This window comes from Chelonoidis abingdonii, chromosome 1 (genome assembly GCF_003597395.2).
Source record: "Chelonoidis abingdonii isolate Lonesome George chromosome 1, CheloAbing_2.0, whole genome shotgun sequence".
In the NCBI taxonomy this organism is placed as follows: domain Eukaryota; kingdom Metazoa; phylum Chordata; order Testudines; family Testudinidae; genus Chelonoidis; species Chelonoidis abingdonii.
This window is the reverse complement of record NC_133769.1, coordinates 274,799,572-274,823,141: the sequence shown is the minus strand read 5'-3', so window position 1 is coordinate 274,823,141 and position 23,570 is coordinate 274,799,572. Positions and strand designations below refer to the sequence as shown.

General features: G+C 39.6%; 1 protein-coding gene across 4 annotated transcripts in view; it reads right to left on the bottom strand.

Moving 5' to 3' along the window:
* Positions 1–23,570, bottom strand: part of DZIP1 (DAZ interacting zinc finger protein 1) — a 68,862-nt gene that overhangs the window by 36,966 nt on the left and 8,326 nt on the right. For 2 of the 4 annotated variants that reach the window (XM_032785010.2, XM_032785013.2), the window contains exons 3-9: positions 23,147–23,274; positions 15,275–15,436; positions 14,335–14,472; positions 13,408–13,470; positions 9,828–9,968; positions 7,019–7,067; positions 4,496–4,552 (exon numbers count right to left, since the gene is read on the bottom strand). In XM_032785010.2, the coding sequence (XP_032640901.1) occupies positions 4,496–4,552; positions 7,019–7,067; positions 9,828–9,968; positions 13,408–13,470; positions 14,335–14,472; positions 15,275–15,436; positions 23,147–23,274 (738 nt within the window). The remainder of the gene's footprint in view (positions 1–4,495; positions 4,553–7,018; positions 7,068–9,827; positions 9,969–13,407; positions 13,471–14,334; positions 14,473–15,274; positions 15,437–23,146; positions 23,275–23,570) is intronic. The other 2 variants (XM_032785011.2, XM_032785012.2) reach the window with 2 other exon arrangements.

Below are 23,570 nucleotides of genomic sequence, written 5' to 3'. Positions count from 1 at the left end.
TATCGTACAGGGTCACCATATTGCCACTCTCACTTCTGTGCTGCCTTCAGAGTTGGGTGACCGGAAAGCTCTGAAGGCAGCGCCACCATCAGCAGCAACGGAGGAGTAAGGGCGGCAATACCATACCATGCCACCCTTAGTTCGGTGCTGCTGGTGGTGGCAACACTGCCTTCAGACCTGAGCAGCAGGAAAGTGGCAGCTGCTGACTGGGTGCCCACCTCTGAAGGAGCCAGGAGGAGGTAGCCAGAGAGTGGCAGCTGCTGGCCGTATGCCCAGCTCTGAAGGCAGAGCTGCTGCCAGCAGCATCGGAGAAGTAAGGATGGCATGGTATGGTATTGCCACCCTTACTGCAGTGCTGCTGCTAGCGGTGGCACTGCCCTCAGGGCTGGGTGCCCAGCCAGCAGCTGCCCCTGTCTGGCTACCCAGCTCTGAAGGCAGCACAGAAGTAAGGGCAGCAATACCATGACCCCCCTACAATAGGCTTGTGACCCCCTTGTGGGTTGGGATTCCCAGTTTGCACTTTTGTATACTTTTACCCTATAGTATAAGCAGATTTCACAGAGAAGACCAGATTTCACAGTCTGCAATGCAGTTTTCATGGCTGCAAATTTGTTAGACCCCTAGCTATGATGGGAGCTCTCCCTCTCTCTTGTTTTTCCACAAGAAAGGTCTGGGTTTTGCATGCTAGGGGACAGGCTGACCTGCCTTATGTGCCTAACTCCAAGAAGTGGCTCATGGCTCAAGTGAAGGGTAGCACCTTCCTTCAGCTTTTCAGACACTTAAGGCCCAGATCAATGGCAGTAAGGTGCCTAAACACCTTTGAGGATCTGGACCTAAGCCTCACCCCTTTCCTCTGCATTTAACTCATATCTAATTTAGGTGGTTCCCCACTCAGCTTGCTGGCTTTTGATGATCCCTTCCACAGGCACCTAACTGTGCCCACGCATTGTATGGGGAGTCTCAGTGCCGCAGCTAGGGCTTAGGTGTTGCAACACTCAGTGAAGTTCTTCTGTGGATTTAGCCCTAAATTCATGTCACTTTTGAAAATGAGGTTTTGGTACTTTTAAAATTTTATCCAAGATTACACTTTCCAGAAGTAATTCTATCAAAAAAAAAAAAAAAGTAACAGTCTGGGTATTACAGATGTGGGCAACTGCTTTGATAGGAATATGATAGATCTTCTGATTTCCAAATGGCCTAATAAAAAAAAGCAATAGTATTTATTCAAATTGCTAGGAAACTCAGACATTTTCAGAATGGCACTAGATGAAGCTCCATTACATCCTTTGGTTATACAGCAAGATCCCATGAAAATCTTTGAAAAGTTAGGGGAAGGCTCTAGTTTCCACTAGCCTTTATGAACCGAAATTTGGAATGTTAATGGTAAAAAAAAATGCAGAAGGGAGGAAAGTAGGGGGAGAGAGAGAGAGAGACCTGCAGAGATAAATAAAATAATCATCAGCAAAATCATGCAAAGTCAGCTCTCTCAATGAGGTTTCATTAGTAAACAACATTGAACTTTCTGTATACTGACAAAGAGCAATCTTTTTCTATGTTGAGAAGTATTACAAAATGCAACAACATCCACAACAAGAGCAGAGAAATGAGAATTTAATCACTGAAACTGCAGATGTAAATGAGCAAGTCAAAGAACTAAAAAAAAATTCTCCTATTGCAGATGAAAAACGGAAAAAATGGAATAGTTAAAATAACGCTTTACATTGTGAACAATGTGAAGCTATACCTGAAGAAGCACACCTTCTTGACAACACCAGATCCTTGAACTGTGATTCCATATCTAAACTACTTTATACTTTCCTTTCCCTTCCCATCTTGGTGTATAAGAAGTTGTTTGAGTATAAAAAGATAGAAAACTTATAAATGTTTTTATTACTACTTTGCCATTCCATCTAAAAAACGTATTTCACTAAATTATTGCCAACTATAGGTTAGTAATAAATGTTACTTTAATATTATTTGAACATTACTACTTTGTAATACACAAAAAGCCCTTTAAGGTTACTTAATTTGTTATTTCCAGTCACAGCATATATTTTCAAATCAATACATTAGTTTCAGTTTCTCATTTCTGATTAAGTTGTCTAAAGCTTCCATAACATGTGAAATCTTCTTTCTATTCTCTATTTTTGGATACCTCTGAACTTAAACTTTTATTGTCAAGCAAGAAAAGTTATAGAAGCTTCTCTGAGAAGTATTAAATTTCCTCTCTCTGTGGTGTTTCTTACGAAGCTCTGTTTAGAAATAAAACTTAACCATTTTAGATTTTTTTTCAAAATTCATTCACACTGCATGCACAGTAATATTCATAATACATAAAAACCTAACACAACACCCACAACTCTATCATTTTACTATTTGAAATGTTATTTAGAAAAGAATCTTATTGATCACTGAAGATTTCTAGCTACCACGGTAACGGTATTAGTCATTGTTTTGAAAGTTGAGACCCAATGGAAGCTATTTTGATATTCTCAACAACAAAATATTGCTTTTGTTTAAAAAGAAAAAAATTAAAGCAATAAGACTTGATACAGTACGATGATACAGTCTTAGACAATATCACTCCACTCAAAGTAGGATGATTGAATACGTCAAAGTAGATGTTTTCCTGTATTAGACATCAGAATATTGTGGGCTATTAAACCAAAATATTGACCTACAGTGTGCAAAGACAATAATCCCAACAGGAGAGTTCTAGCTTCCTGATTATTTCTGTTGTATTTTCCCTCTAACTAATGACTGAAACCACATACAAAATATATTTTTTTCCAACACTTACAACAAACAAACCACTTCACACACACTCTTTAGACAAACACCAGTTTGTTCACTGTTAGTCTAACAGAAAGTCACAATTTTGCTTCCCCTCCACTGTTAGTTCTGATGATCAGTTGGAAAAACAAATTACATATGTAACCCCCAAGAGATTACATAGATTCCTGGAGCTCTGTCTGATGGCAGCTCAGGGAGGAGGAGCCAAGGCAAACTCAGAGTCTGCCCAGCAACCAACAGGGAGTGAGATGCCCCTCCCAGGGAATTCTGGAGAGGGGAGAAGCCATTTTGGAGAGGCTGGAGCCAGCCAGGGCAAGGGCAGGACTGGCTGTGTGGGCAGCTGGTGAGTCCCAGGTCTGCAAGCAGGGTTCCTCCTGAGAACTGGCCTGTAGGGACCTGAAAGCAGATCCCCCAGCTGGGTTTTCCTTCCCCACGGATGATTCCCAATTGGTAGCATTTGCTGGGAAATTTCCCTAGCCAGGATGGGTTCACCTCCAGCTCCTTAGGTGAGATTAGTCACCAAATGGTCAGCTCTGCTAGTCCAGGGAAGCTGCCTGCTGAGTATGTGACTGGAGGCTGGGCTAGGAGGCTACAGTTTGGATGTTAGGGTAGTTGCATAACCTACACCTTGAGCCTTGCACCCCTTTACGGTGAGGGGAAATCCTGGGACCAACGCAGCCTGATTCCTGCCTGAGGAGGATCCCTGCCAGCAGACAGCAGCCCCTGGAATCATCCAGTGTCATCTTCAAACCTGAAGATCATTCATGGAGTTCGTGAGTGCACCATCTTTAGTTAGTCCGGGAATTTGTTTTGGGGACCCTCTACTCCCTGAACTGTCCTCATGCCAGGGAGTAAGGGTTTGAGGATTTTATAATCTGCTGCTTATTACATCTGTGGAGGGATTCACCACCATCTCCCACTTGTCAGTCCTTTGGACTGTACTGAACCCAGTTAGCCACACTGCTAAACCACTGCAGAGAATTTTATAGGTCATCAAGGGCCCCAGCAAAGTATGTGTACCAACAGGACACTAATTTTACACTTGTTACATCAAGTCACGGGTATTTTCAGTGTGGGCACAGATGACCCTAAAAATAGTGTTTCACCCTGTTATGTTGTATTTGTTGTCTGTTTAATATAATTATTGTGTTGAATATATTTTTATGTGTTGTGTTATTTCTTGGAAGTCTCCAACTATCTGGCAAGTAAGTGAGGATTCCTCTGTAGTTAGAATTTTCCGCCCAAGCTGCCCTGTTGACCCTGCCAGGAAGGAGCGAGGGCGGTGGAGGCACCACCAAATAATTTCACAGCAAAAAAGAAAAAAGATTCACCCTGCTGAGTGGATGGCAGGATACAAAAGAACCCAGACCTGCCCATCAAAACCTGTAAGTGGATTGCCATTAAAGGAGGTAACCAGGTGGAGAGAGGCACTATACATAGAATACACCAGGAAGGTAAAAATCATCCATCTTGTGGGAATCCCTCTCAAAGCACTCTCAGTTTTTATACCTACCCACCTCCACAGTGTCCCTTTACATGTATTTTAAAACAATGTTTAATGTGAGATTTAAAGCATAGTTAATTAAATTGTATTCTCCACTGAATTTAAGTATTGTCATAGAAATGATCCCACAAATAATAAATTGTGAAGACTGAGTATTAGATTTACATGTACTGAAACTGAATCTATTACAGAACTCACCATGTGTGTCTTGTAGACTTGATTTACATTCTACAACATGCTGTGCGGGAGCATTCACTAAAACAGCAAAAAGAAAGAAGCTAACAACAAATGTCTTATAGTAAACAATAACAGATGTATACATTCAAACATAGCAGATATTTACTTATACAGTAGAACCTCAGAGTTACAAACACCAGAGTTACGAACTGACCACTCAACCACACAATCATTTGGAACTAGAAATATGCAATCAGACAGCAGCAGAGACCAAAGGAAAATACAAAAAGCAAATACAGTACAGTGCTGTGTTAAATGTAGACTACTAAAAAAATAAAGGGAAAGCAGCATTTTTCTTCAGTATAGTAAAGTGTCAAAGTTGTATTAAGTCAATGTGCAGTTGTAAACTTTTGAAAGAACAATCATAATGTTTTGTTTAGTTATGAACATTTCAGTGTTACGAACAACCTACGTGCCCAAGGTGTTTGTAACTCTGAGGTTCTACTGTAGCACATTTATAAATTAATTACGGAACATATTTCAAGGGAAAGACAACATTTTATACCAACAGAGTTTCCAAAATAGTAAAAGGTTGCTTTACTAAGGAATTAAAATGACAGTATTATCTAGTTGCTGGAGATGGAAGAGGTAAGCCTGAAGTCCTGCTCTGCCACTTAGCTGTAGGTGTGAACCTGGGCAAGTTACTTAACCTGTTTTTGTCTAATCTAATTTTTGTTTTCTAATCTGTGAAATGCTTCCTAACATAGTTTGTCCCTTGTGACAACAGTGAGGGCCCAGGGCCAACTGATTCCAATGCATGGCTCCTTTAAGAACAGGTAGTTCCAGGAAAGCTCCCCAGACCAAGATGGGAATGGTGGCCAGAAGCCATGCCGCTGAGTGTTATTAAAGCTCTTAAATCAGTTAAAAGCAAGCCTGGATCAGGAGAAGATTACAGGGAGGATCTCCGGTGGTGAAGCATGATGATGGGGGGCTATGAAACCCTACCAGGATTCAAGTACAACCCCAAGAAGGCTGGGCTGTGGAGACTCTGCCCCAAGGGAAAGAAGAATTTTGAGTCCAGGGACCAGGGCTAGGAGAAGACCTGGGGGGTGGGGAATGTCTCACAAGAGGAGCTCAGGGGCCAGAGTGGGACTGGCAGAGCCTCTCAAGCAGAGATGGAACTGGGGATCCAAGAAAGAGCCGGAGTCAGAAGCCCTGAAACAGGGGTAAATTGGAAACCCTGAATAAGCAAGGGTAGAAGCCTGGATGGACCAAAGGAATCGTGTTAATTCTGTGAGGATTCAATAAATCAGGCCCTAAGAGGGAAGAATGTTATGTTTCTTGAGATTCCCTTGGAGACCTTTCCACTCAGCTTATCTACAACACCTCATCCAGTTCTGGAAGAACACTTCGTTCAGCTGTCAGGGATTCAAAAATCTCAGTTTAGTTCCAGCTCATCACTCAGGTTACTTTATTAGGCATGTGACGGCTCTTTGCCCACATTGGTCAGGCTCAGATGCAGGGGGTTTGGGTACAAAGTGATACTGTAATTTCAATTAATGTCACACATCACACTGTGTACATACATTCTAGCTACTAAGTTCTACACTTCTTACAAGTGAGGTCCAATCACTATGCAGATAGCTTAAGGCAAGCTTATCAGTTCAGGCTGCTCCTGCCTAATTTGTTTACTATAAACATACCCACAATCATTAGTTTAGTTAGTCTCTGCCTCCTTCATTTTCTATAAACATATTCACAATAGTTAGCTGTTTCAGCAATTACTTGTTTGGGTTTATTCAGCAGTTACTTGTTCAGGGCTGTCGTGTCTTAAGTTGAGTCCGCTCACGTGAGCTAAGTTACCCTACAACGTTAAAAAACTCTTAGCCACAGGAGAACCAAGAGGGGAACTGAGATGAGGCGACTGCAGTGCCAACTCTACAGAGGTGTGCTCTGGGACTCCACCCTGCAACATCTGCCTAGATCTTAGGGCTGTGAGGTTTAACTAATTGTTGATAAAGTTATTTGAGATCCTCAGATACAAGGTGCTATCAATGCAAGGCATTATTATAGTTGTTAAATTGTTTGTAAATTATTGAATTTCATCTACCCTCTCAATATCTGTCCTTTGTATGCACGTGAAGTAAATCTCCACTTGCCCAAGATGCCATTAGGCAGCCAACAATAAAGTATTTTTAAAACTCAACCCAAAAGTTGTAAAATAATTTACATTTTAAAAATTATTAAATGTCATGCTTTCATATCTCCTCCCTTCAAGTGTTCAGCTTTGGGCCTTGTAAAACCTTAAGGTTGCAAATCTGTGCAGGTTTGACACACAACAGAAAAGAGGCAGAGAACCAGCAGCACTGACACAATATGAAGTACAGTTATAAAATTTGTGAAGTATCAATTTGTAATGTACTGTACCATATGTACTAGGATAACTGTATTTTAGCATTTTATATTAGGATAACTGAACCAAAATGTTAGACTCAGAAGTAGAATCAGCCTAATTTATAGCCTTTTCTTATAGCCTGCACTTACCAGCATGTGGTTTGATGCTTACTAGTGATTTTGTGGACAATTCTTTTATCTGAAACAGAAAAATTTACAATAAGGTGAGGACACAGTTAGAAATGGATGCCATAAGACTGAATAAAATAATTGTCCTAAAATACAAAGCCTCAAATTAAAATTAAATTAAATTATAAAGACTAACAAAATTTCCACTATTGCCAAAAAACAGGATGACAGGAATGATTATTTAAAATGCTACACAGATGAAGAAATTTTGTTTTCTTTGGACTCCGCCTCTTTCAACAATCAAGCTGAACAGTGCTCAGTGAATGACGACCTGGCAATGTGGGAGGGTCTCAGAGAGCACACTCCAGCCCAAGCCCAGAAACATACACAGCAATGAAACAGCCCCATAGCCTGAGCCCCATGAGCCCAATTTGAGTGGCATGGGCCAGCCTGAGTTTTTTCTCTGCTATGTAGACATACCTTGTATGCCATTTACCTATGCAATAAAATAGGCAGGGTTCCTAGGGGACTACTTTATACTATCATTTACTACATGCTGTATTTCCAACTTCTGCAGTGGGGCTTGAAGTCCAGCCCCAATCCAGAGCACTTAAGCACATGCTTAATTTTAAGTGTGTGAAAAGTCCCACTGACTTCCTCTGGTCCCCAGTCATACTCACTACACAATTTAGCCTCAGTCGCCGCTCAGCCTATGCAATGAACAAAGATGAGGTTCTTCAGAAAAACAGTTAGATAATCATTAAGGTTAAGATTCTGTCACAGGTATTTTAATAAAAGTCAAGGGAACGTTGCAGGAAATAAACAACAATTCACAGAAGACTGAGACCTGTCCCTGACTTTTACTAAAAAAAATCCTGGTGTGGGGAGGACTAACAGTTGGAGCACTGCCGGGGGCTGAGCTTCGGAGCTGCTCCAGCATCACGACTGCTCCTGCAGCAGTGGCTGACTGCCACTGTGGGAGCCGCGATCGGCCGGACCTGCAGATGGGGCAGGTAAACACACCGGCCCGGCCGGGAGGGGCTTTCCCTACATAAGTGGCGACCCCTGTTTGAGAAACTCTGATTCAGAGCTATTTGCTAGACAACAGTAGAACACGGCGTCCTGCATAATTTTTTTACTCAACAAACCAGGGCTATAAATGAATGTTTCTAAGTATGTCTTATGTCTATTTCTTTCTAGTCAAATCTCATTTAATTTCATCATGAAGGTTAATTATATTCATTTAAATTCATTATCACATTCCTTTATAAATCCATTCTGATTTTGATCAATCTGTATCTACAAAAGTGCTCTTATTTCGTCCGTAGTAAATTTCCTGGTAGAGAGTCAGACTTGAACTTTTTAACTTCTCAATATTTTCCTTGATCCTTTTAAAATATTGGTATCATGTTCAGTTCTCTTTAGTCCCTCATCCTATTTCCAGTGATTTCCAAATTCTTAATGCTACTTTTTAATTTGCTTGATATCTTCCTGTAAAATATGCAACCATATTCATTTTCCTACTGACACATTCTTCCATCCTTGCCACATCCAACCCATCAAAGGTCTCAACTCATAGTGTGTCACCTGAATGGTACCTCCTTTCATGATCTATCCAGTCTAGCTTCCAGTTTCTCTCAGCCATCTCATCTGCTGTTCAAGTCCTTCCACTTTGAGGAACTTGGACCTTCATAGTTGCTTTCAAAAATAGAGCCTTGAGATCCTTTATGAGACATTTTATAAACCAGGTAATGCTGATTTCCTTTGGAGATGTCACTTTTCTTGTACGGAGTTTGTCTGAGCCTAAGTACTCTTCTACGTCTCCTTCTCTGAATATACTATTTAATTGTATTTTATTTATTGTTCAGCAGGTTTCTGACTCTCAGCCGTAATTTTTTGTTATGGAAGATGACTTAAGAGTTGCTACTTGCTAACCAGACACACAAATCTTGGCTCCAATTGTGCAAAGACTTATGCATGTGCTTAAATTTAACCACTTTCTGAAGTCTGCAAAATCAGACTCTTGTTGATAAGCACATACACTTTAACACATAGATACATTAATAGATTTTTAAAGTCAGAAGAGACCATTATGATGATCTAGACTGATCTCCTGATAACACAGGCCATACAACCTCATCCAGTAATTTCTGCATTAAGTCCATAAACTGTTTGAACTATAGTATCTCTTTTAGAAATATATCCAGTCTCGATTTAAAAAATCCATCACATTCCTCGGTTAGCTGTTTCAATGATTAATTATCCTCATGGTCAAAAAATTGTGTCTGATTTCTAGTCTGAATTTGTCTAGCTTGAGATTCTAGCCATTAGATCTCGTTATGCCTTTTTCTCATAAATTAGAGCAGTGTCTAGTCTCAGAAATCTCTTCCCATGTAGATACTTGTTGACCATGATCAAGTCAACTCTTAACATTCTCTTGGATAAATTAAATAGACTGAGCTTGTTAAGTCTCTCACTGTGAAGTATGTTTTCCAGACCTCAAATCACTATAGTTGATCCTTCCTGAGCCCTTTTGAATTCAATAAATCTATGAATGGGATTATCTGATGGGGTTGACTGCAACAACAGGAGACTGAATTTGATGACCCAGGCAGACCCTTTTTAAAGTATGGCCATCAAAACTGGACACAGTTTTCCAGTAATGATCTCACCAATGCCACTTACAGAGGAAATACCACCAATTCAAGGTTTAGAAGAATATTGATTTATAAAAATTAGAAATTCATACACAGATTACAGTATTAAAAAAAAATCTCTTCTCACATGCCCCCAAGGTTTTAGATACCCAAGAATACTTTATAAAACAGACCTGCTGTTTTTGAGAAATAATCAGCTCGTTCTGTTCCTGAAGCCTCTGCCCTAGCTCCTCTATCCTTTTCTTATAGAAGATGTTACTTGCATTTAGGTCCTCTGTCATTGATGATTTAAGCTTCTCAATCTGTGACAGTAGCTAGAAAACAAACCGTTGAAAAGTAACTAATTGTAAATATTACATAAAATTAAGATTGTTGATTAATCACAGTTAATTCACATGATTAACTAAAAAAATTAATCGTGATTAAATCACGATTAATCATAGCTTTAATTGCACTGTTAAACAATAGAATACCAATTGAAATTAAGTTAAATATTTTAGATGTTTTTCTACATGTTCATATATATTATATTCTGTGTTGTAATTGAAATCAAAGTGTATAGTATTTTTTATTACAAATATTTGCACTGTAAAAATGATAAACAAAAGAAATAGTATTTTTCAATTCACCTCATACAAGTACTGTAGTGCAATCTCTTTACTGTGAAAGTGCAACTTACAAATGTGGATTTTTTTTTTTGCTGCATAACTGCACTCAAAATCAAAACAATGTAAAACTTCAGAGCCTACAATCCATTCAGCCAATCACTAAGACAAACAAGTTTGTTTACATTTACCAGAGATAATGCTGTCCTCCTATTTATAAAGTCACCAGAAGGTGAGAACAGGCCTTTACATGGCACTTTTGTAGCTAGCACTGCAAGGTATTTAGGTGCCAGATATGCTATGCCACATTCCTATGCCCCTTCATGTTTCTGCCTCCATTCCAGAGGACAAGCTTCCATGTTGATGACGCTTGTTAAAAAAATAATGTGTTAATTAAATTTGTGACTGAACTCCTTGGGGAGAATTGTATGTCCCCTGATGTTTACCCGCATTCTGCCATTTCATGTTATAGCAGTCCCGGATGATGATATTATTCATTTTAAAAACACTTTCACTGTAGATTTCACAAAACGCAAAGAAGATACTAATATGATATTTGTAAAGATAGCTACAGCACTCACCCAAGGTTTAAGAATCTGAAATGCTTTTCAAAATCTGAGAGAGACAAGGCATGGGGCATGCTTTCAGAAGTCTTAAAAGCGCAACACTCAGATGCGGAAACTACAGAACCCGAACCACCTAAAAAGAAAATTAACTTTCTGCTGGCGGCATCTGACTCAGATAATGAAAATGAACACGTCAATCCGCACTGCTTTGGATTGTTATCGAGCAGAACCCATCATCAGCATGGACGCATGTCCCCTGGAATGGTGGTTGAAGCAGGAAGGGACATATGAATCTTTAGTGCATATGGAACATAACTGTTTTGCAATGCTGGCTACAACAGTGCCATGTGAATGCCTGTTCTTACTTTCAGGTGACATTGTAAAGAAGAAGTGGGCAGTATTATCTCCTGCAAATGTAAACAACTTTTTTGTCTGAGTATCAGAGGGGTAGCCGTGTTAGTCTGGATCTGTAAAAGCAGCAAAAAGTCCTGTGGCACCTTATAGACTAACAGACGTATTGGAGCATGAGCTTTCATGGGTGAATACCCACTTTGTTGTCTGAATGATTGTCTGAACAAGAAGTGGGACTGAGTGGACTTGCAGGCTCTAACATTTTACACTGTTTTATTTTTGAATGCAGGTTTTTTTGTACATAATTCTACATCTGTAAGTTCAACTTTCATGATAAAGAGATTGCACTACAGTACTTGTATTAGGTAAATTGAAAAATATGGTTTCTTTTGGTTTTTTACAGTGCAAATACTTGTAATAAAAATAAATATAAAGTGAGCACTATACCATTTGTATTGAGTTGTAATTGAAATCAATATATTTGAAAATGTAGAAAACATCCAAAAATATTTAAATAAATGGTATTCTATTACTCTTTAACAGTGCAATTAATCACCATTAATTTTTTTAATTGCTTGACAGCCCTACATGGAATTATCAGGAGGTCATCTAGTCCAATCCCCAGACAGATTTTTGCCCCACATCCCTAAATGGCCCCCTCAGGGATTGAGCTTGCAACCTGGGGTTTAGCAGGCTAATGCTCAAACCACTGACCTATCCCTCCCCTCTATAAAATATTATACTGTTTACACAAGCAAGGTTTTGGTTCAAATCCTTCTCTTTATGGCCCTGTGTAAATAAGTTTCTCTAGGGTGCCCCCTTCTATTCTAATTTAGCCATTCCCTTCCCTGGACTTTCTCCTGCCTGATTACAGCATCTTCTTTTTAAAGCTCCCCATTCCTATCACATGATTGGCAGGGGAAGAGGGGCGGGGCTACTTTAGAACACACAGCCTCAGTAGTCCTTTCCCTGTCAGTGTAGGGTTTGAGTGCTCTGTCACACCCTAATTCAAGAACGTACTTAAGCATGTGAGACTTTAGTGGAGTTCATGCGTGTTGTGGTGCTTTCCTGAATAGGCGATGCTTTTTCTGAATCAGGGCCTACATCATTTTTCATTTACAGACAGAGTATTAAAAAACATAGACCAGAGTAAGGGATGTGCATGTACATTATGGACATGGTCTGAAGGTAAGACCTACGGGGAAATGTATACGACTAGATAAAGAAAAGTATTTACAGTTACTCATGGCAGCAAATAATGCTATTTTAGCAATAATAGTTGGGAATCTGGGCAATGGACACAATGCGCTTGATTCAGAATCAGCGCTGAGTACAGGCAGCATGCAGTAACAAACCCCATAAGAAATACACACAATTTTTCCCTTCCCCTACTCTTGTACCCAGTGCGTGTGTGTAAGAAATTTACTATATCCCTTTTCAGGGTGTTGCATGACGCTTCCCAGCTGCTTGCTTGCTGGGGGAGAAGTAGTAATATCCATGCAGCCCCTGATCTTCCTATTTTTGATCTGGACAGTTCCAGATCATGGCTATGCAGCTGAAGGGAGGAGGAGGAGGAGGAAGGAAAGATAGAAACTTAGAGCAGGAATGAGAGGAAAAAATAACTAGAAGAAAAAAAAGATAAAGACTGAGGAAGAGACAAAGAAAAAGTAAAATATGAGACTTAATGCAAAAATCAAATTCCATTACAATGTTTTCCTGAAACAAGAAAAGCTCAAAGGATTCAGGACTAGAGAAACAATTGGGGGAAAACAGGGGAGGATGGCGGGAGGAATTTGAGATTCACGGCTGGAAAAGGTTGGCGATCCCCCCTGTAGGCCCATCAGGATAAGCTACACATTGCCATTTTTTTTGTACATTATATTAACTACCTAGTATGCAAACACTATGAAGTAAATTCTGCACATAGCTGAAAAAATGTTAAACTCTTCAGGGCATGGACTGAGTCTCCCTGTGTTTCTGCAGGTTCTTTAACAGCAGGACCTGATCCTGACTGCTATCTCTGGGCTCTACCGTAAAAGAAATAGAGAAATAATAAATAATGCTATATACTAAAAGAATGTATTTTGAACATAAATTCTGAATATCTAGGATTTCTAATCTACCAGATGTTGCAAACTGTATTAGCGGCATTGAGAGAGTGTGGTGTTTGCTTTTATTTCACTGGCTTAAAAATAGGTATTTGGTCTAAGCACATTGCTATGCAATCTTACCTGGCACCTTTCTTTTTCATGTTCTTGATGGAGGGCTTGTATTCTGGAAGTCCACTTACTCTCCTATAATGAACATAAATGTTCATTTAAAAGATTTTGTTTGTATTAAAAATTGGTTAATAATGAAGCTGAATTACATTATATCAGCATAAAAGATTATTAATACTGCAGCATTTCAGTAACCCCTTCCTTATGACTTAAACAGTAATTGAAGTGTCTCATATGTTTGAGTGTAATTGTTATATGTTATTAATCATACTGGAAATTATGTATTCATAGGATCCTGGACATATAAGTCCTGTCTCTCAGTTGACAAAATATAAAGTTACCATGATATATTTCATTTTGCTAATAACAAACATATGAGTAGTTTTTTTTCTAAATAACAAATTCAAACACTGGTTAATGGAGTTTATAGTGACAATGAAATAAAACACCTTAACTTGTGAAAGATGGAGTATACTTCCCTTTGTGGGAAGAACTGAATAAATTCCACCATGAATTTTCTTCGACTAAAAGAAATGGGGGGAGGGGAAGAGAACCCATCACTAAAATTTTCTAACATCTCAGAGTTTCTTATCATTTGTTCAATTTTTAAATTTATTTTTTCCAAAGCAACACCAGGATCAAGAAGGCACAAATGATTCCTTCTGCCAATGAACTCCCCCCAGAACATATATGGCATAGGTGAGAATCCCAGGCCAATGTGTCTAAATTCCTCTTCAGCAAGACACACTGGGACTTTACAGAAATTACTAATGCTATTTAGTAGATAGCAGTGAATCAGAAAAGAAAAAATTACTTTAGGAAATGAGAATTACAGGAAATTTACTCTGAATTTTACATTCTTATTTGTAGAAGTACAAACACAAAGACTAGCAGTAGAGATCACTATATTGTATATTCATCTTTACATCAGAATACTACCTGTTTTTCAAGAAGTTGCATCATATTTTGATAATCCTGATCACTCTGAGGTCTCTCTTCTGTAAATTCATGGCTGTCTTTCAAAGTGCCTAAATTGGATTTCAGTTGAATATTGGACTTCTGTAATTCTAACAACTGCTAAGAGGAAAAATATCTGTTAAAAATCCAGCATATAGTCAAGAAATAATTATAGGATTGCAGTTTAATATACAATTTAGTTTAAATTACAACTGTTTAAAGAGTTGGTGTATGCATCAGACTCTCTCAACAAATGTTTCTAAGCAGTAAAAATTTATCAGTTTTACTGTGATTACAAGGATGCAGGTTAGGAACTAGTACCAACAAACTAAAAGCAGTTCTATTAAATTCACGCACATTGCTTTTCTGATGTGACTGGACACTCACAGATTCAGCCATCATCAGAACACTTGGAAATACAACTTTTAATCTTTGTGACATCACCCCATGCAGTTCTAGTCTCTCAAGACCTTGCTACGGAAACTGTTCCTTCTTTTCTATGTCACGCATAATCACCTAAACTTGGTACATGCCTCCAGACAGTAATAATAAAATACTAACCAATTGCAAAACAAGAACTCAGTGGTTCAGGATTAAGAAAAGAGTAACATGTAACTTGTAGGCAGGATTCCTTCATACAAATAAGTGCAATTCACTAAAGAACTGAAAACATTTTTGAATTAAGGAGACAATACCAGAATATAACCATTAATTAATTAACTAATATTTTTTAAGTTTTATATAAGAACAGCTCTTATAATGTTAACATCATGATACTGACCTCCTTTGTAAAGGACTTTGAGATCTGCTGATGAAAAGCATTATATAAAAGCTAAGTATCTTATTATATGTTTCAAATAATAAACCAAGATCAGTTCATTACAGACAATATTAACAGAAATTCCATATTTAAATCACTTACATTTTCTAATGCAGTGTTCTTTGTAGCTAATTCTTTAAACTCCTTCATAAACATCTCTTTTACTTTCTCTATTTCATCAGCCAATTTCTCTTTTTCTTCCTCTTTCCATTTACGAAAAGATTGCAGAATTTCTTCTTCTTTTGATCTTTGATGTTCATATTCCTGAAATTATTTTAAAATGTTACTCTAAGCATTCTCTCACTCTGTTCTCACATACAAAACAATGCAACATTAAAAATGGCAAAGGTTAGGGTAACCTATATGAGCCAAATGGTAACTTCCATAAAATACTGTGACATCAATTTTTAAGCAGAACTTCTGAGTGAAACCAATTATTTGAACCCAGTATTTTTCCCTTCTCTAAATAAACAATTGCAGCTCCTACAAGCACTTGTGTATATAAAGCGGAGTAGGCAACCTATGGCAAGCACTGGTCCAGGGGGCTCTGCATTTTAGTTTAATTTTAAATGAAGCTTCTTAAACATTTTAAAAACCTTATTTACTTTACATACAACAATAGTTTAATTCTAGACTTACAGAAAGAGACCTTCTAAAAACCTTCAACTGTATTATTGGCACACAATACTTTAAATTAGAGTGAATAAATGAAGACTTGGCACACCACTTCTGAAAGGTAGCAGACTCCTGATATAAAGGAATTTTGCCTAAATATTACATCACATTCCTCTCTTAACCCTCAACCTGTAAGCTTTTGTTTTGCATTTATCACTCATGCTGTACTTAACTCTTGTCTGAATAAGTCAATGGGAAGTTCTGCCTAAAAACGAAGGCCCATTTCCTTCAAATATATTGAAATTAATACAAGTTAAAAAACAAAAAGAACCACAAAAGTTTAAGTCTACAAAGCCTGACCAATCTGCATAATTTACAGACTTGAAAAAAAATATATTCATATTACCTGTCTGGTTCTTGCTTACTTGCTCAGAGTCTAACTGATCACGATATGTGGGGTTGGGAAGGAATTTTTCCCCAGCTCCGACTGGCAGGAACCTTGGGGGGGTTTCACCTTCCCTTGCAGCATGGAGTGCGAGTTACTTGCTGGTATTATCTGGGTATATCTCACTTGGTCAATTCCCTGCCACTGCATCTGCCTCTTGCACTGGTGCACCTTGGCCCCTCCTTTTCTCTGCCCGTGGTCTCTAATGAGTTGGTCTAATTTCAGTGGTTGGGGTTATTATATGGGTATTGGCTGATACTGGTGGCTTGTGATATACAGGAGGTCAGACTAGATAATTTGGCGGTCGCTTCTGACCTTAAAGTAAGCTAAATATGAGTCAGCAAAGTAGCATGGTTGCAAAAAAAAAGCAAACAACATTCTGGGATGTATTAGTTGAAGTATTATAAGCAAGATACAAGAAGGAATTCTTCCATTCTACAGTACTCCAGTTAGGCCTCAACTGGAGTACCGTGTCCAGTTCTGGGCACCACATTTCTGGAAAGATGTGGACAAATTGGAGAAAGTCCAGAGAAGAGCAACATAAATGACTGAAGGTCTAGAAAACATGATCTATGAGGGAAAATTGAAAAAACTGGATTTGTTTAGTCTGGAGAAGAGAAGACTGAGAGAGGACATGATAACAGTTTTCAAGTACATAAAAGGTTGTTAGAAGGAGGAGGGCGAAAAATTGTTCTCCTTAACCTCTGAGGATAGGACAAGAAGCAATGGGCTTAAATTGCAGCAAGGGAGGTTTGGGTTGGACATTAGGAAAAACTTCCTAACTGTCAGGGTGGTTAAACACTGGAATAAATTGCCTAGGGAGGCTGTGGAATCTCCATCACTGGAGATTTTAAGAGCAGGTTAGACAAACACCTGCCAGGGATGGTCTGTATAATACAGGGATCAGCAACCTTTGGCATGCAGCCTGTTAGGGAAATTTGCTGGTGGGCTGGGATTGTTTACCTGCAATGTCCACAGGTTCGGCCGATCACAGCTCCCACTGGCTGCGGTTTGCCGTTCCAGGCCAATGGGGACTGCGGGAAGCAGTGCGGGCCCAGGGATGTGCTGGCTGCCCTGCTGGCCTTGAACAGCGAACCGTGGCCAGTGGGAGCTACAATTGGCCGAACCTGCGGACGCTGCAGGTAAATAAACTGTCCCGGCCCACCAGCGAATTTCCCTGACAGGCCGCGTGCCGAAGATTGACAATCCCTGATATAATACTTAGTCCTGCCATGAATGCAGGGGACTGGACTAGATGACCTCTCGAGGTCCCTTCCAGAATTCTATGATTCTATGACTCTGTAGGTTCAATCGTTACTAGGGTGACCAGACGTCTCGATAAAATCGGGGCCATCCTGATATTTAGGCGTTTGTCCCGCGTCCCGACCGATCTTTGGTCAGGACTCGATTTGTCCCGATATTTCATGGTACTCCTTTTTTTTGCTCTGCCGGCAGTACTCGGCTTTTTCTTTTTTTTTTGAATCTGCCGGTAGCACTCTGCTTTTTTTTTTTTTTTTTTCGCTCTGCCGGCGACCCCGCTCCCCACATGTCCCGATATTTTCTTCCTCTCATCTGGTCACCTTAATTGTTACTATGTTATCAAGCAAATTATAACCCAATATAAATGAACCACATTACCAGAGAAAAACAAGTAACCATCCATCAGAACCAGCAAAATAAAAGCAAAAATAATGGCAGTGAGTAATCATCGTTCCCTTGATGTGGAGTCCTACGAAATCCACATTTTTACAGCAAAAGCTTGCGCAAGCTGCCCTCACAACTTTAAGTGAGAAAAATAACAATTTTAAAATAAATATACAAAAGAATTGGGCTAAACAGGGTAACTCTGGCTATCAGTAAACACAGTTGTCACTCATATATACAGATTGTAAGGAAAGGGGAACTTGAAATCTCAGGCTTGATAATGGCTTATACAGACTTTTAACTTAAAGTAATTATTTTTAACAGAGTACTAGGAGAATAGTGATCAAAAGAACAATGGCCGTCTGATAGCTTTTCAGTGCTTACTGTATATGAAAAACTGGTGGGCTCAGAGTTGTTAGCGGCCAAGTGCCCTCCAATACATTCTTGTAGGGGATATCAAGGCAATGACTGCAAGGACAGTATAAAGGGCAGAAACCTCTCATAACGAAAAAAGTTTGTTCTTCGGGTACTGTACATACCACAAAGTTCTCTGTTCTTCTATACTAACAAGGACAGTTTCAAGGCTGATGAATTCACCTTGAGGTCGCTGTTAGATATGAATAATGTGGGGGAAGCCCTGAGAAGGACTGGAAGTCCCTTACCTCCATGCTGCTGATATCCTAGAACTACTCCTCAGAAATAAGGGTCTCTGATTTCATAAGATCTGGATCGTGCTGGGCAGACCCTCTCACTCCTCTGGTGTAAGTGGGGGAGGGGGGGGCTACTGGAGTGGGATGCAGGCCCCTAGTTCAGAGTTACTTCTGTTCCCACTCATTATGGATTGTCAGACCTCCACATGAAAGTTGGGTGTGGGGCGGCACACTCTGAGCAGAACAAGCTTACTATTAGGGCAGTACTGGAGCTAAGCAGGAAGGGGATTTCTTCCCTTTCCTCCATCGTATTTTTAGGCTTTCATATTGCTTCTTCTGCTCCACAGGAACTCTGTGCCATCTAAGGCCCAGAAATTAAGATATTACTTCACAGAAAAGATGCCAGCTTCAGCTACCCAGCAGGGGCATGATACCTGGGCAAGTTCTTGTGAGCCTACAGATGGAATCAGGGATGGACACAGACATCTTCATTCTGGATTGGCTGTCACCTGGCAGAGTAACGAAAGAGAGGACACACATCTGGCATACGCAGCATCATGGAAACTATACTGCCACCTTCAGGGCATAAAGCTTATTTTAACCCATTTCTCTTGCTTTTTATTAAGTAGCTTCCTTCCACCAGAAAGTTTCTAGTTTTGTTAGTATAGTTGGGTGAATTTTACTGAGGTGGGTAAAATTATTCAACAAATCTGGATACGTTCTGTTATTCTGCTCACTATCCTTGTGCCTTACATATCAAATGCAACTTTGCTTTCTCAGTATTACTCTGCCTAACTGTCCTTGTTTCAAAGGTATAAACAAACAGGGAGCTGAATAGCTAACATTTTTGTTAAATGTTTATCTATAGATATGATGTTATTAAATACATATTGGGAGCGTCATTAAGTTAAGGTCCCACATGCTTTGTAATAGGATTGACTTAATTATACAGGAAAACCCACAACTGTTGTTTCTGAAGTATTCTGATATGACAGACTGGAAATTTTGCTGCAGTTTCAAGTAATTTTTTTTTAAATGAAGTACTATTAATTTTAAATCAAAACAAATCATACTATCCAATCAGTATCACTGGTGCTATTTAATGTGTTATTAACAATGACATATTTCATTGCTGCCCCTTACATATTCAGTTTTTTTGTACACTGCAGAATTTTGTACCAAACATAGAAAACTACATTCTAGAAGTTCTCAGGGGAACCTGAATGCTTAAGCAAAAGACAGATGGAGCTTCTGGCACTTGGGAAGGCATAGGAGATAATTTGGGGTTGCAAGATAAACACATTATAGCAGGAAATAGTTATCAACAATGACATTTTAAACTATTGCCATTGAATTTCAGAGCTAAATGGGGCAGTTCACATATCTCCAGAGCTATTGTTTCAGGCTGTCTGCAGACTCAGGCAGATATGCCTAACACAGTTACACAGTCCCATTTAAAAAGTCTCATTGCAACCATAGGGCTAGAGCAGCTGTAAGAGTGCTCGTGTAGCAGCTCTATGCTGATGGGAAAGAGCTCTCTCGTCGACATAGCACTGTTTACACCGGCATTTCTGTTGGAGTAACTTAACTGTTGTAAGTTGTAAGTAACTGGAGTAACTGTTTTTTCACACCCCGAGCGACATAAGCTATACCGACAAAAGTGATAGTGTAGACATGCTTCAAAGGGTATGTCTACTCAGCAGCTGATAGGTTTAATTCCTGCTGGGATATGTAGGGGTTAAGTAGAAACCTGGGAAGCTGCTAATGTGCTGACATGGCATTAGGGGACAAAGGCATAAGAAGGCTGTAGTTCTTTGTTTAATAAATAAGTTGCCATATTTTGCCCTTCCCTGTTGCTTGTAAGAATTGATAAATGTTGCAGCTACATAAGAAATGTGGGGATCTAAAGGACACCTTTTGGGTAAAGCAGTGTTATCTCCTCCTCCCTTCCTTTCCCAGCTACATAAACAAACCCTGGCTTATGGCCCCTTCCTACCTCCCCTGAGAATTGCTGACCAGGAAGATTTGTGGCACCAAATTGTTGCAAAGAAATGTATTTTCAAGGTAAAATGCCTGTGTAATATGTGTAATGCTGTGCACAGATAGGATGAGTTTACTAACAAAATGGGTGTTTTTATTATTTAAACATAACGTGCTGTAACGGATGTCGGAGTGTACATATTAACAAACAAAAAGAATGTGCTGTAACTAATTCAGTGCTTACTGGACAATTGGGTCCAGGGGAACAAGTATCGCAATAAAGAAGCCTGTACTCATATCCGCCTCTGGGTCAACTTGCTCTTTCTTCTAACAATTCCCAGCTCAGTTAAATGTACACATTAGCTCTGCTCGAGCTAGCACCTAAAAATAGCAGGATGGTAGGACTGCAACCGGCAGCAGCTTGGATAGCAGCCTGAACACAATCCTGCCTGAAACCCTGGGTACATATTCGGCAGCTAGCCCGAGCCACTGCAGTCACAATGCTATCTTTAGGCACTAGCTCAATTAGTAGGTGTGCAAGCTGAGAATTACACCTCCCAGCTGTTGTGTAGATATACATACCTATTGCTACAGTACAGTAAAGGGGAAGGGATTCCTTGGAGTTAGAGAAAGAAGGTTTGAAATAACCTACATCTATGCATAGACCCCCAACTTGCATAAAGAGCTGGGGAGCAAAACACCCAGGGCATCGGAGACTTACAGCTGGTATGGCAAATAGGGAATGTAAACCAGTGTAAAGAAATCCACCTACACTGCATAAACTTCCAAGCACCTGTTCCACTGGTTCCTGTATGCTACTGCAGAGAGGAGAGGACAAGTATCTCACAGGTATACAACCATTTGCAGGGACAGAAGGCTCCAACACTGGGAACAATGCAGGAGACAACCAGTTAGCTACTCACTCCCCAAGCCAGCTCTGGGTCTTTTGAAAACAGCTGGCAGCTGGTCTTTTTGACTCCATGAGAGAGTCTCCCTTTGATTCTTCTATTTGCATTAAACATTTTTCAGCATCAAGGGCTGCTCTCCCCTTGTTGCTTGCGCATAGCCTCTTTTAGGAAACAACAATGGTTTCTACTGTGAGGTCAGCAGTAGAAGTAAAGGGAACTTTATAACCATGCTATGCAGAAGAAAGTTACCAAAATATTAGAAAAGTGTGACAATTTACAATGCAGTTTTAAAATTCAATTACATTTATAACATTTAGATCAAGATTGGTCTTTAACTAAATCTGTCTTACTTAAAAACCAGCTCCATACTGCCTTTATTCATAGAATGTACTCTTTGAAGTTATCTGTTAGGCCTATATCCTCTCCTCCTTAAAATCCATTCTAAAAACTCATCTCTCTTGTGATATTGACAGGATAGCTGATTTTATTTATTTGAAAAGAAACAAAAATTGCAAGATGATTTGGAACCATCAAGCCGTGATCAAGAAATGATCAAGTTGTGCAGTAGCTTAACTATGTAATCACATTATCTTTTTATTTTTGTTACACCTATCCTCTCTTCCCCACTTATAGATGCCACTGCAATTCAAATTAATAACAACAGTAATAAAATAAAGCCTTTGCATGTAACTACCCACTAGAGCAATATTACTGCTTTTAAATTTTTTCACTTTCCACTTTTGCTTCATATCTTGTCAACCCTCCACAATGGCTGAGGCTACCTACTGCTTCAGGTTACTGAAGGCCTTTGGCTACTTACCTAGGGTTCAAAGGCTAACACACAAGTTGAAGTGATATTCCTTGCATTTTCTCACCATTACCCTCTTCTCACTCTCCCTTCCTTAACTTGTTATCTCATGTCTTGCCTACGTTAGACTGAAGTTCTCATGGCAAGGAACATCTTACTGTTTACAAACCATCATTTAAACATACAGAGCAGTATCTAGAAAGTGCCAAATCACCATAGTGTCTAGGCATTATATGATACCTCTCTACCCCATTATAACATGACCCGATATAATACGGGTTCGCATATAGCGCAGTAGCAGCGGGGCTCCGGTGGCACTTTAAAGAGTCTGCGGCTCTGGCTGCTGCGGGGAGCCTCAGGCCCTTTAAATCACCCGCTGGAGCCCTGCTGCTGCTACCCTGGGGCTGCGGCAGCAGGGCTCACCGGCAATTTAAAGGGCCTGGGGCTCCCCGCAGCAGCTGGAGCCCGGAGCTCTTCAAATCACCGCTGGAGCCCTGCCGCCCCTACCCCGATATAACAGGGTTTCAGCTATAATGCGGTAGGGATCTTTGGCTCCCCACAACCACGTTATAGCGGGTAGAGGTGCATTTTAAATGATAAATATTATAATATTCTGCATTCTGCTCCAATAAGAGCTTTTTGCCATTCTGATGACTTCCAGGCGCTAATAGTCGCAGTGCCTTTCCTATTGGTTCCAAAATATATACAAGAAGGGATAGTGGAAGGTAACAAACAGGGCTTTTAAAATTGCAGGAGGGCCTGTACCTGATGCTGATGTGGCACAGGAGCAATGCCGCTAAACAGAAAAATTTTATTTAAGTTTTCATTAAGTTCTATTCACCTCGTTTGCGAGCTACATGGTCAGTGAACACAGTCCAGAATACTGATTTTTGTAGGATGTTGTTAACACTTAATATATACTACCTTAGAAAATCTGGCCATGTGAGCTTGTTGTTCAGCTTCTAGGAGGGACTTGGTGAGCTGTAACTGCTCCTTCAATTTATCGATCTCATCCTGTAATTTATCTGTCTGTGCTTTCTTCTTTTGTTCTGCTTGAAAGAAATATACATTTGAAAAATGTTAATTATATTTCTGGGAAATGTGATTTTTGCCACACGTGTCTTTCTTCAATGCTTCTCCAACCTTTTCATTCTGTGAACCACTACTCTCACAGATCATCTCTCTTCCCAATATCACAATTCTTCACAGATTGCTTCTCAAAATAATACATTCTCTGGACTACTAGAATAAGCTCCACAGGCCATAGATTAACAGCCATCGTCTTATTGAAAATATAGCATGTGAAATAAGTTTATGAAATATTTAATATAAAAATGAACTAATCTAA